We start from the raw sequence: 14,229 nt of genomic DNA, 5'->3' as shown, positions 1-14,229 counted from the left end.
TACTCACATGTGACTTGCATAAACACATTTTGATACCCTTTGAAATGTTGCCTTGTGAAAATGAACCGAACCAAGAAGAAAATGCAACATTCTAACAAATGAAGTCCCTGTTTCCAGGCAAATGATCTACAGGTCTAAAAATGCCCTATGATCCTGATTTGTGCCACAATCAATCAATCAATCAATCAATCAATCAATCAATCAGTAAAAATGTATAAAATATTTTAAGTTAATCCTTAACTTATTATTTTATCCTCAAAAAAATTCTCCTTTACAATTCAGTGATTTTATAAACTAAAGTTCAAAATTAATTATAAAATAATTAAAGATTAAAAAAAAAAAAAAAAGAAAGAAATTAATACTTTTATTCAGCAGGGATTCATTAAATTGAAAAGTTTTTATATAAAGACATTTATAATGTTATAAAATATGTCTAGTTCAAAAAATGTTCTTTTTAATGCTCTATTCATCAAATAATCCTATCAGGGTTTTCATAAAAATATTAAGAAATGATTATGTGACACTGAAGACTGGAATAATGACTGCTGAAAATTCATATTTGCCATCCCAGGAATACATTTAAAAAAATACATTTTAAAATAGACAACAGGCTGTTTAAATTGTAATAATATTTCATAATATTTACTGTTTTTACTGTATTTTTGATCAAATAAATCCAGCCTTAGTGAGTATAAGAAACACTTTTGAATGGTAATGTAAATGCATTGTAAATCAATCACATAAAATCTTCAGAAAAAACAAGCTTAAAGGAATGACTCCTTTGCAAATCTGACATCAGTAAGGTGAGATGCTACATACGAACTGATTCTGAATGGTTTGAGGAGTGACAGTTTTGGCTCTGCTCAGTCAAGGGGAAAGACAGAGTCGCTATATCTCTTTTTCCTGGCAGACAAAGCCCTGTCAAGCACATGTACACACATGCACAACCGCAAGCATCCAGCAAATGTGAAGTGATTTCAATTGCTACCCATTTTTATCTTCTATTCTCCCTGCTTCTCTCTGCTTGTTCGTTCACTCTAACGAACACACATTGTAAAACAGCACAGTATGTAGCCCTACGTGACCTGTACAGTTTTCATAAAAGAGAGTAATGAGTTTTAAAACAGGTTTCTTGAACACTCATCCTATCTACCATTGCTTGTAAAAAAACAGATCTCATGCTGGTCAGGCTGGTTGGGATGCTCAAATAAGCATGTTAAATTGTCAAATAAAAACAAATGTTTTTAAAAGCACCACAATGGTTACACTTATAGGGGTAATCAACTTATAAATGATTTACCTAAAGTTGAATCACCATATTACAGGTATACTTCACCCCAAAAAATGAACATTCTTTCATTATTTACTCACCTTCATGTCATTCCAAACCTGTATGACTTTCTTCTGTGGAACATAAATATTCATAACATATTAATTAAAAGATTATTTTTATGTCAGTGTTCTCCCCTCATACAATGAAAGTCAGTTGGGTCCAATGTTGTACTACATTACTTCTATAAAACTAGAGTATTGAATCTATTCTTTGTATTGAAGCTGTCATTGTCTTGAGTTCATAGATGGTGATTTGTTGAGATGTTGTGTTTGTGTTGACAGAGGTCCAGGAGCCATATGCGGTGGTGGTTCTGCTGGAGAAAGATTTTGTTGTGGTCGATTTAACCCAGAGCAAGTGAGCAATCTCTTCTTTCTCTTTCCACTATCAAACTCACACACTTCATGCCATGTGTGTGTATCTGAATGATGTAACTCGATGTGATGTACTCCAACAACGCCTCACACTAGTACTTCCACCAGAGGCAACATTGCTCAACACCCAGTAACTATTGTGTGTGTGTGTGTGTGTGTGCGTGCATTATTTTTGAAGATGCTTTGTGGAAAAAGGATTTAAATCTGAGTTTGTGTGGGGGTGTGTTTATCTGTTAAAGGTAAATATCATGGAATTGTCACTCATAAACCATAAACATCCATCAAATGAGTCATTATTAAGAACAAGAGCCAAGGTCAGCCTGACACTCATACACAGACACAGACACACACACACACACACACACACACACACACACACACACACACACACACACACACACACACACACACACAGACACACACACACACACACACACACACACACACAAACACACCAATTGGCTGTTTGTCACTCTTTTAAGTAACACTCTTGTCACAACGACTTTGTTAGTTTGACATCAGATGTTTTTTTCTTTTCTTTCTTTTTTTTTTTTTTTTTTGCTTTAAGGCCATTTCTTCACAAAGACACAGTGCATGAACAAACAAACTGCTGCATTCAAACCCTCTCAGAATCAGACAATGATCCATATATTCCATTAAAGTTACCATAATATAAAATTTGTCACTTCTTATTTTTTTACTATTTTTTTTACGGAATATTGCAGTATTTATTATTAATCATTATTTTTAAAAAATGTATGTGCCCTCGTAATCAAAATATCTTCCCCTTCCTCTTGCAGCATGTCTTATCTTCTCTGATGATGCGTTTACTGGCGTGAGGCGGGACAACCTGTCACTTACCTGAGATCACAGCAATAGCAAACCACAGCAATTCAATAATCCAGTCAGTTCTCGATTAACAAAAATCAAATCCTGCCCTACATTTTGTCTTGTTCGAAAAGCCATCTTGGAAAAACTTTCATAAAATATCCTATATCCACACATACATCTGTAACCGCACATCAACTGACTTCTGTATTAGTGTGCATTACACTGCTACAGGTAAGCACAAACAGAATATATCAGGGTCTCCAACCTTACTTAAGTGACAGCTACCTGAAGGGATAAAATGATCTGCATGGCTACAAATTTGAAATACTTAAGAATGAGTATTATCATGATAAAAGAAACTGAAGCTTTTTATAGAATGTGCTCTGTTGGCCACTCTATGTGGGCTACCAGGTACTGACTCCCATGGGTACTGTATTAAAGCCACTGACCTACATGTATGCAACTGAACTATATTGCTAAAAAAAGAATTAATAATTAAGAATATATTATTATTAAGTGTTAGTGTCTTTTATCATATTGCTATTGCTGATATAAAAGTAATAAGATCAAGGTTGTGTGCGATTTTACCACATTTTTCAATGTAGCTGTGGTAAAATAACTATCATATATTACTCTCGAGTGGCTTATTGCTCTCACTATGTAATATAACCTTATTTAACTATATAAATAGAAAAACTTCAGGTTTAAAGTCAGCATGAAATGGAAGTTATCAAAGTCTTTTCTTCCTTATTTTTAATGCATTTCCAAGATGGCTTTTCAAACCAGACAAAATGTAGGGCAGAACTTGATTTTTGTTAATCGGGAACTGATTGGATTATTGAATTGTTATGGTTTGCTATTGCTGTGATCTCAGGTAAGTGACAGGTTGTCCCGCCCTCACGCCAGTAAACACATCATCAGAGAAGAGAAGACATGCTGCAAGAGGAAGGGGATCTACTTTATAGGTACACTATAATTATCGAAAGTTACGCTGTAAATTCGTTGTAATTACGCAGTACTTTCCGGGCTGTAAATCATCTGTTTTATAAATACCTGTTATTCATTTAGAAATGCCTCTCTCCTTTAGTTTTCCTATCTTTGAGAATCCCTACCCCATGGACATCCATGAGTCTCCAGTCACGTGCACGGCTTACTTTGCCGACTGTCCCCCCGACATCATACCCGTGCTTTACTCCATAGGAGCCAAACACAAAAAGACCGGCTACAGCCACAAGGTTTGTCAAAGTTCTAAGCTAATCTACAAACTTTTTTTCTGAGTTCCTAAATTTTTATTTTAACTTATCATCTATTTTTTGTTATTATTATAATTATCGTTTGTGTGTTCAGGAGTGGCCGGTCAGTGGTGGCACATGGACGGTCGGTTCACAGACGTATCCAGAGATTATTGTTACAGGGTAAGTGAATTTGTGTGTGCTTTATGTTTTCAACCTTCAACTGTTGCTGAAAGCTCAGAAACAAGTCAAATGTCAGCATTAAGTATTATTTTATTGATTTTTTTTTTTGGTATTGCATGCTAAGATCTTAGAATGCACTACAGTTCAAGTTTGGGGTCAGTAAAATGTTTCTGAAAGAAGTCTCTTAAATTCACCAAGGCGGGATTTATTTGATCAAATCCATTTTTTAGTATCCTGTGATGAGCAGAAAGTTCAAAAGAACAGCATTAATTAAATATATACTGTATACAGCAATGTAAAAATACATTGCTGAGTTTTGAGACAAAGATTTGAGTTGTTAAAACTCCATCTGTTCAAAAATCTACAATGCGATATATCTTATGCATTTAATTACCAAATAATTATTTCTGTTAAAAAGATAATTACATAAATTTGACCCTTAGGCATTGTATGAAAAACAAATAGACAGCAATTTGTTGGATTTAAAAGTACACTATGTAACTTTTCTTTTTTCAGAATTAACAAAATTGAAATAACAAGTCAATACATCATCAGTCCTTGTGTTTTTGTCTTACCCTGATTCAGTATGGTAAGCTTATTATAAGGTTTATATTTTAGACCTGCCAGGATGGTTTTCATGGGAAATTGCATACATATATTACTCGCCCGTGTGTATCCCGTCATATAGTTTTGTCGTGGCCACAAGATACTAATTTGTGGGAATGTCATGATAATTCATGGCCACAAGATCATTTTGTCGAGGTAATTATATCCTTATGTTGTGGCCATGCGATTTACAGTCATTGCCTTGAGATCCTACGTTGAGTGAACAATATATTTTTCTCGTGACCACGACTTCTTTATGTTGAGGGAACAACATCTATTTCTCATGGCCATGAGTTAAAGTCCCTGTAAAGTCAATTCTGAGAATTCTTTCTAGACACTTTATAAATGTTACAAATGTATTGCTGAAACACATTAAATAGACTGAGAATTGTGTAATGCTTAAATGTAAAGTTAGAGCGTTAAACAGTTTTTCACCAAGTCTCTGTTCAGGATTTTTTGGGCGGAGCTAAAACGGGGGTCTGATGACGCACTTGGTCCCCTGAGCATAGCCCCGCCCCTAACACTATATAACTGTCAATGACGCACCGAGCGTGGCGCCGCCTCTAACGCTACAGCGTCTCACTCGCTCAATCTCGAGTGTCATTACAGTTATACAGCCCTTTGCACATTTAGCTACTAATGCCTTCGTTACGCAAATGCATATTACATAGTGGTTATATACAATACAGCTCGGTCTCCTTATTTAAATTTCCTAAAACGATTATATGAAGGATTCTAAAGTGATCGTCCAACCGATGATATGATATGGAGCCGGACAGAGTCTCTCCCGTCCCAGCCTTCATCCTCCCGTCTCGCGGCGCCGTCATCTGTCGACTCGACAACAGTCGGCAGTACGTGCCCAATGAGTGTATGTTGCCGTGTGTGTTTATGTTATAAAAAGTAAGTAGTCCACAATAACTCTACTAAAATTTGCAACCCTCTAACGTGATACTATTTATATGCATCATCAGTATGTTTGACTCATTAGACAAGTCAGTTGATGAGATGGTAGTTCTCGCGAGTGGGTGTGGTTTCAGCGCAGACAGCAGACACGCCCCCAGCGTTTGAGAGCAGAGAGCGCTGCCTATTTTTTCGAGAATTTGATGACTTATTTCATTTACTTTCAGATTTTTTTAATCATTCAAATTTGGCTGGGTGGTTAATAACACATTTTTCTGCGGTGTGACAAACTCAGAACACATACTTTAAAATGACTTTACAGGGACTTTAAATGTGTAAACAACCTGTGCAACCATAGCAACCTGGAATTATCATGGTCACCGTATCATTGGCATCTTTGACTCTGTAGACTTTCAGCAAATAAACTCCCTTAAAACTCACTTTTTACACTCTCACTAGTTTAGTAGCCTCAGAAGGTTTTTTGTGCAGGCTTAATAAATGAACAAATCAGCCCACACAAGGTTCTTGAACGCTTCTTACCTAAAATAGTTTGACACCCCTGTCTCAAAAAGTGAAACTTTCCACCCACACATGGAGGTCATTTATAGTATTTTTATTTGCTTGAAAACTCTGGATTGATTTTGTTTTTGTTCTGAAGCATGCATTGATTGCATTTGTTTTCACTTGAAGTCAATGATGTCTAAAATGTGCCCTCCTGCTTGGCTCTCATTGGTAAATGTATCGCACTTCTCCGCTTTAATTCAATAGTGCTATTGACCCTGCCTGTTGTTCTCTCTGCCTCTTTTGCCCTCCTTTTTCCATAGCTGTCATTGCCTGCTTCCTCTTAAGCAGTTTAACACATACGCTCATTCGCTCATACGGTCGCTCTTTGTCCTTCCTCTTTGTTGTCCCCCACAGACATGCAGACGGATCGATAAAGTTTTGGGATGCCACAGCGAGTAAGTGTCTTCGCTTTGAAGAGCTTGTCCCCCAATTCACCCCCCTCCCACCCCACGTTCAGCTTCATGCTGTTTCCGTCTCACTCTTTCTTACCTCTGCCATATGATTCCTCATTTTTCATTTTATTCTTTACAACACAAACCAACGATATATGGCCAAAATGGACATCCAAATACCACACCCATACGTGCTGGTTTCACAACCATGGGCATTACTTAAAGAAATATTCCAGGTTCAATACAAGTTAAACTCAGTTGTGTCAGCAGTAGTAGCACAGACAGACAATGAAGATGATGATTCAAAACACAGAGTTTAATAAAAAAAAAATCCACACAGTAATCCACAAAAGGCTGAGAACAATGCAACTAACACAGACGCTAACTCAAAAGAGACCAGACATCAAACACAGGAACTGGAAGAACTTAAGTACTGACACAAACAAGGTAATTAATGATACACAGCTGAAAGGAACAAATGAATCATATCTATAACCATGGAAACAAATGGAGTGGCGGGAAGAATCAAACAAAGGAACACAGGAACTAATGAAATACAAACTAAAAGTCCATGAAAACTAAACTAACTGAACATATTTGACAAGTTGACAGCATTTGTGGCATAATGTTGATTACCACAAAAAATAATTCTGACTCATCCCTTGTTTTATGTTATAAAAAAAAAAAAAAAAAAAAAAAAAATCAAAAATTGAGGTTCCCTTTCATGGGAACATCGACGCTGCGTAGTCGCTTTGGGAACGCCTCTGCGTGTTTTGTCTTGAAGCACTCGTGAAATAGAACCAATAGTGTGACGGGACGTCAGTGCGGGTGACGTCACGGACCAGGAAACTATAAAGTACTCCTGAGAACAAAGAACGCCAGCTTCTGTGTCTTCAGCAGCGCTCTGTGTTATCGTGTGTCTTATTTGGTGTTGTCTGTCATTTACATATACAGAAACGATCTCTTTTGTTTGAGAACAAGAGTATCAGTATTACACCACATATATATGTATATAAAAGACACTATAATGGCGAGCAAACAGCATCAGACCGTGTGTTTTCCCTACCTTCATTACTTCACGGGTGGGGATACACACGAGCTATGTGGTGTTTGTCTGGGAGCGGAGCATGCCCAGGCGGCCCTCGAGGGGGTTGTTTGCGAGCATTGTAATATAAAACCTCTCCACTCCCGCCGGGCGCTCTTTGAGGAAGGTGCCGCGGCTCGCGTTCTTCGTGGTCGGGTCCCGCGCATCTGCCGAGGCAGAGCGGCGGCTCAGATCATGGAGTTCGCAGATGAATTTGGCAGAGGGGTTAGAGACGGGCGCTGCCCTTTCTCTGCCCTTACCTGCCAGTTTCAGTGCCATCTCCCAGGTGGAAGCACGCTCTGCGGTTTCTTCCCCCGGGTTGAGGCACCGGTACTTCACATGTCCAGCTCTGAGGAGGTGGATATTGTGATATTGATTTGAGGACTCGCCACCTCACACACATATAGGGCCCTATCTTGCACCCAGCGCAATTGACTTTGTACACCGACGCATGTGTCATTCCTATTTTGCACCCGCGCAAAGCGCGCTTTTCCCTCCACAGAAGCACGTCGCTAAACTAGTGAATGAACTTGCGCTCCCTGGGCGGTTCAGCGCAAAAAAGGAGGTGTGTTCAGGCGCATTGCCCGCGCATTGCTATTTTAAGGAGCTGAAAATAGACTGCGCCATAGACCAACTCAAACCTGGTCTAAAGTCAATGGCGCAATATTTTTTTGTTAGAGCGCGTTGGTAGAAACTGCGCCTCTGGGCGCGTCCACAGTGCGCGTTGACTTTGCTTATTACACACAGGGATGCGCATCACACAAACATGCCAAACATTAAAAACAAAAGGATTACAGTGTAAAAGAATATTATTGTGTACATAAATATAAAAATGTAATGATGAATAGTCATTGCATGTATTAGAATTAGGCTACCTATTTTCAATTCAGCCTATTACTACTTATAATGATGAACGAAATTGGCTAATTAATTGAACAATCGTGGCAATACACACACACACACATATATATTAACTGACTCATCGCGTGTACGCCATGTAAATAGCAATCCGCCATGGCGCGAGCGCATCTCGCTCTTAAAGGGAATGGGAGATGACACTCTGATTGGTTTATTTCACGTTACGCCCAAACCACACCTATGAATAATGAAGCTACTTCAGACCAACCCATTTTAGATTTGCGCCGGGCGCAAGAGCCATTTATCCCGCCGGGAAAATAGCAACAGCGCCGAGACCCGCCCACAAAGTTACTTGCGCTTCGCGCTTTGACACTTGCGTTTCAGATCGTTAAAATAGGGCCCATAGTGTTTCAAAATCACATGTTTATTATTCTAACATCAAAAACAAATCAGTTGTGTTTGAAAGCCACGATTATTTTGTTTATCTGAAATATTCAGACCGTGAAATACTTGTCTGATTATTTTCTCGATTTAACTGAGAAGTTAAATATCTTTCTGAATTTGTCAACTTACAAATATTGAAGATATATTTGTATATATAAAGAAAGTGAACAGCAGTTTGAGTCGCGTTCCTTCCAGTGCTATACTACAAAGCGAGTAGGGATGCACATGATGTTTTGTTTGCTGAGAGTGGAGCATGCACGTCAGTTCACAGCTGACAGTGTTCATTCATAAAAAATGTCCCGAAGTGTAAAGAGAAGTATGCACTAGCGGGAGTTTTTAGCTCCACTCCTGTTGGCTTTATTCTCAAGGGAATAAAAGTCTAACGCAAGGCTCGAATCTCGCGTTTGCCGCGGCAGCGCGTGGATTAAGCCTGCAATAAAGAACATATAGCTCGGATCTCGCGTTTGCCAAGGCAGCGCGTAGATTAAGTCCGCAATAAAGAATATACGGCTCGGATCTCGCGTTTGCCGAGGCTGCGCATAGATATCGTGCCCGTAATATATTTTATATACATGTTTATATATATATATACATGTTCATGTTTATATATATATATATATATATATATACATGTTTATATATATTTGGAGGGAACTGAGTAGACGGAGTTCCCTTTCTCTCTTTCCCTATAATATTGCAAACTATTACGAGCTATAATTCTTTTTGTATTCTAATATATTCAGCCTGTCATTTTTGACTGTTTGTTTTTGGCTGCATTTAATTTGAGAATTAAATGAAATATTGAATACATTAAATTCTGAAGAATTTAAAAAGAAAAGAGGCTGGTCTGCCAACCCTGCCACCTCGTGTGCTTCAGGGCGCAGCGGTTTCCAGTGATCCTCCAAGGAGAGGAGGGTCATAGAGTGGTCAGTTCGGTTGTTCCCTGCCGGTTCGCCGTTTCAGGGCACTGGTCTGACTGTTCATTCAAAAAAAAAAAAAGTGTCGCCACCCGTGCTCCCCCGCAGAAAGCTTGGGGACCGGGACAGGCAACACAGCTGAAGTCTTTGTGGGGTAAGACAGATCTGCGGACTGTTATTATCACCAAGAAGGCTTCGAAAAGGTCCTGACGCCAGTGGCATGGGACAATCGAGGGTAGCCCCCTTCCGAAGAGGGTTCTTTACCACACTATATGGTATCCGCCCCTCCTCGGTGCCCTCAGGGGGCCGTTCTGCCAACCCTGCCACCTCGTGTGCTTCAGGGCGCAGCGGACTCCACTGACCCTCTAAGGAGGGCCGGTCAACATTTGATTCGGTTGTTCCCTGCCGGTTCGCCGCTTCAGGGCGCTGAGTCAAATGCTCAAAAAAAAAAAAAAAACCCACCAGAGGCCAGTCTTGAGAGACTGGTTCCCTTAGTAGATTTCTGGTAGAATGGAAACTTCTTCCAAGTATTTCTCAATGGGTACTGCTCACAATAGAAAAGGGTTACAGAATTCGGGTCTCGCCCGCCCCAATTTAACAGGGTCTTCCCTATAGTGGTGGACCCCTTGCAGTCTCTGATATTGGAACACATAGTTCTGACGCTCTCGCAAAAAGGAGCTATAGAAGGGCTTTCTCCTCCCAGCAAGCTGTCAGGGTTTTACAGTCTGTACTTTGTTCCAAAGAGGGTTGGAGGGTACTTTCATGTATCCATCCATCCTCAGCACAGGAGGTTCCTCAGATTTGCTTTCGGGAGTGAAGCTTATCAATACAGGGTTCTTCCTTTCTGCCTAGCTCTTTCATCCCACACCTTCACAAAATGCGTGGATGCAGCTCTGGCTCCTCTGAGACTCCAGGGCATTCGCGTGTTGAATTATATCAACAATTGGTTGAATTTAGCTCAGTTTGAGCATATAGCAGTCCAACATCGAGATGTTGTTCTGTCTCACATCAGAAGGCTAGGGCTGAAAATTAATGCCAAGAAGAGTGTGCTTCTTCCAGCTTAAACTACCAACTATCTAGGGGTAGTCTGGGATTCCATCACGATGCAGGCACGTTTGTCTACTGCTCTTGTGCGTTCCATTCTCTCGGCCGTGAATGGGGTGAAATTAGGCCAGTCACACACTGCAAAACAGTTTCAGAGACCGTTGGGTCTTACGGCAGCTGCGTCCAACATGATACCTTTTGGCCTGCTGCACATGAGACCCTTACAGTGGTGGCTCAGGACCAAGGGGTTTTCTCAGAGAAGAAATCCTTTTCGCATGATTAAGGTCACGCGGCGATGCCTTCGTGCCTTAGTCATGTGGAAGAAGCCTTGGTTCCTGTCCCAGGGACCTGTGTTGGGGGCTACTTGTCGTCATGTAATGCTAACGACAGATGCTTCCCTCACAGGCTGGGGGGCGATCATGAGTGGTCGCTCGGCTCAGGGTCTTTGGGAGGACCATCTACTTTCCTGGCACATAAATCATCTGGAAATGATGGCGGTATTTTGAGTACTCAAATACTTCCTCCCAGACCCGAGGGGCCACTATGTGTTGGTTCGCACAAACAACATGTCAGTGGTCTCTCATATCAACCATCAGGGGGTCTGAGGCCTCGCCAGTTGTGCAGATTAGCCCATCAGATCCTCTTGTGGGCCCAGGGGAAGCTCCTCTCCCCGAGAGCAGCACTTATCCCGGGGCATCAAAATGTGGGGGCAGACATCCTGTTGAGGCAGGGGCCGAGGCCCGGGGAATGGAGTCTCCACCCTGAGGTGGTGGAGCTCATTTGAGAACTTTGGTCGTGCAGAAGTTGACCTATTTGCTTCGAAAGAACATCTCTTTGTCCACTATGGTGCTCTCTGACTAATCCACCCCTCTGGGGTTGGATACCATGGTGCAGACGTGGCAGAGGTTACGTCTGTACACACTTTTTCCCTGATCGCTCTGTTCCCAGGAGTTCTGGAGAGGGTTTGCCTAGAGAGGGTCTATCTCATACTGATAGCCCCGTTCCGGCCAACCCGAGTTTGATTTGTAGACCTAGTGTCTCTTCTACACTGCTCCCCCATGGAGATCCCTATCAGACAGAACTTTCTGTCTCAAGCGGGCGGCATGATAATTTACCCCCGCCTGGAGTTGTGGAAACTCTGAGCCTGGCCTCTGAGGGGTCTAGGCTCATAGAATCCGGTCTCCCAACTGAGGTTGTCGAGACTATACTCCACTCCAGAGCTCCTTCCACGAGAAAGCTAAACAGACAAATAAATGGAAGTTGTTTTCTACTTGCTGTAGACAACGTCAGCTGGACCTGTTCCACTCTTCTATCAGTCTTGTGCTGCAATTTCACCAAGTATAAAACTTGGATGGTTTATCTCCTTCTACCTTGAAGGTTTATATAGTGGCTATTTCCACTTATCATGCTTTGTTGGGGGACTCTTCTGTGGAAGAGACTCCCCATTTATACGCTTTCTCTGTGGTACCCAGAGGCTGAGGCCTTCTGTGCATACAAAACTCCGGTCTGGGACTGGGCTATTGTGTTGGAAGGGTTAGCTGAGGCTCCCTTTGAACCATTAGAGGAGGTGTCTGGAAGATTCCTCTCTCTTAAAACTGTCCACCTGTTGGCAATTTCATCTCTCAAAAGAATTGGAGATCTTCAAGCACTTTCGGTTGCTCCCTCATGTTTGGAATTTGTGCCTGGTATGTTCAGGGCTTTCCTTCATCTTAGACCTGGTTATAAATCCAAGGTCCCCACCAACGTCCCAGGACCGATTGTACTGCAGGCCTTTTGTCCTCCTCCTTTGATTAATCCGGATCAGGAAGAATGAGCAAGTGGGTGGTCGAGGCCATTTCTCTTGCCCATGAGTCATACGGGCAGCTTTCACCTTTGGCTGTCCGGGCACACTCTACTAGGGGTATGGCTGCCTCAAAGGCTTTGATCTCGGGGGTTCCCATTAACGAGATATGTGATGCAGCTGGGTGGTCATCTCAGCATACCTTCATTAGGTTGTATAACCTTGATTTGGGCTCCACTCCAGGGTCCTCGGTGCTCTCGTCATAAGATAACAGACAGGCACTTGGTCTTATGGCCTAGTTGGGATAGCGTTCCCAAAGCGACTACGCAGCGTCGATGTTCCCATGAAAGGGAACGTCTCAGGTTACGTCTGTAACCCTGGTTCCCTGAATAAGGGAACGAGACGCTGCGTAGCTTAGCCATACTCCCTGCACGCCTGTGAGCGTCTGCTTCATCCATATCAGAAGCTGGCGTTCTTTGTTCTCAGGAGTGCTTTATAGTTTCCTGGTCCGTGACGTCACCCGCACTGACGTCCCTTCACACTATTGGTTCGATTTCACGAGTGCTTCAAGACAAAACACGCAGAGGCGTTCCCAAAGCGACTACGCAGCGTCTCGTTCCCTTATTCAGGGAACCAGGGTTACAGACATAACCTGAGACGTTACACTGAGGCACTTATTTGGAGGATTTAAAAGCAGAAATAATAAAGTTGGATATTATTTTACAAGACAAGATTAATGGGTCATTTTTTCCCCCACACTAAAACCATGTTATTACAGATATTGTTTGTCTTGTAGCTATACTGTTGAAAAATACATCCATTTTATTATTAAAAGATTGACTCCATTCACTTCCATTGTAAAGGCCCGTTCACACCAAGAACGATAACCATAATTCTCCGGTTATGTCGTCTTCTGCTTTAAATGCTTGAGCTATGATTGGCTGTCAATGTTTTTTTTTGTTCATCAGCTGAAAAAAATTGTTCTGAATGTGATTCCAAAGATATTGTTTCTCTGTGTTTTATTTGCTGTGTTGTTATCATTATAGCTGTATTGTGGACTTCTTTGTTCTTAAAAAATTATAACAATTATTAAAACTTTATAATTATAGTTATCATTATGAAAGGGCCTTAAAGTGCCTCTATTATGGATTTTTGAAAATTCCCTTTCATGTAGTGTGTAACATAGCTCCAAGTGAATGAAAACATCCTGCAAAGTTTTAAATCTAAAAAGTGCTATTCAGATGTGGGTCCAATATTGTCTAAAAAGATGGAGCATGACTTTTGTTTACAAAATGTAATGCATTATCAGCTATTCATGTTTGTGCTCGGCTAACGTGGGAGTTTACAACATAGTTGTGGGCTCAGTTTGCTTACATAACTGTAAAACAAACTGTTTTTTTCCCTCTACATTTTTATTATTACAGTAGAGTGGAGCCCTATCTGTATTGTAATAGGATGTTAAGACGCTAGTCAACACTAACTAGTTGAAGTATTCTCCCCGTAAACAGTAAACACAGATTGTAATGTCAAACAATGATATAGCCATTTTTTTTACTTTCTTAATAGTTATGAGGAAAAAGTCTGTGTACACATCTGGCCTAAATGTTTAGCTTATGTTAGTTTTCAGCTTTGCTTGACATTCTGATACAGTTCCCACAGTTGCACCTACATAGTATAACAGTATAACAGT

General features: G+C 40.9%; 1 protein-coding gene across 11 annotated transcripts in view; it reads left to right on the top strand.

The window, feature by feature from the left end:
- stxbp5l (syntaxin binding protein 5L) overlaps positions 1–14,229 on the top strand; it is a 195,240-nt gene that overhangs the window by 140,338 nt on the left and 40,673 nt on the right. For all 11 annotated transcript variants that reach the window (XM_048193630.1, XM_048193626.1, XM_048193625.1 and 8 more), the window contains exons 11-14: positions 1,615–1,687; positions 3,623–3,770; positions 3,883–3,950; positions 6,375–6,415. In XM_048193630.1, the coding sequence (XP_048049587.1) occupies positions 1,615–1,687; positions 3,623–3,770; positions 3,883–3,950; positions 6,375–6,415 (330 nt within the window). The remainder of the gene's footprint in view (positions 1–1,614; positions 1,688–3,622; positions 3,771–3,882; positions 3,951–6,374; positions 6,416–14,229) is intronic.

Source organism: Megalobrama amblycephala, linkage group LG6, assembly GCF_018812025.1.
Source record: "Megalobrama amblycephala isolate DHTTF-2021 linkage group LG6, ASM1881202v1, whole genome shotgun sequence".
In the NCBI taxonomy this organism is placed as follows: Eukaryota; Metazoa; Chordata; class Actinopteri; order Cypriniformes; family Xenocyprididae; genus Megalobrama; species Megalobrama amblycephala.
Note: the sequence above shows the minus strand (reverse complement) of the source record. Positions and strands in the feature narration are given on the sequence as shown.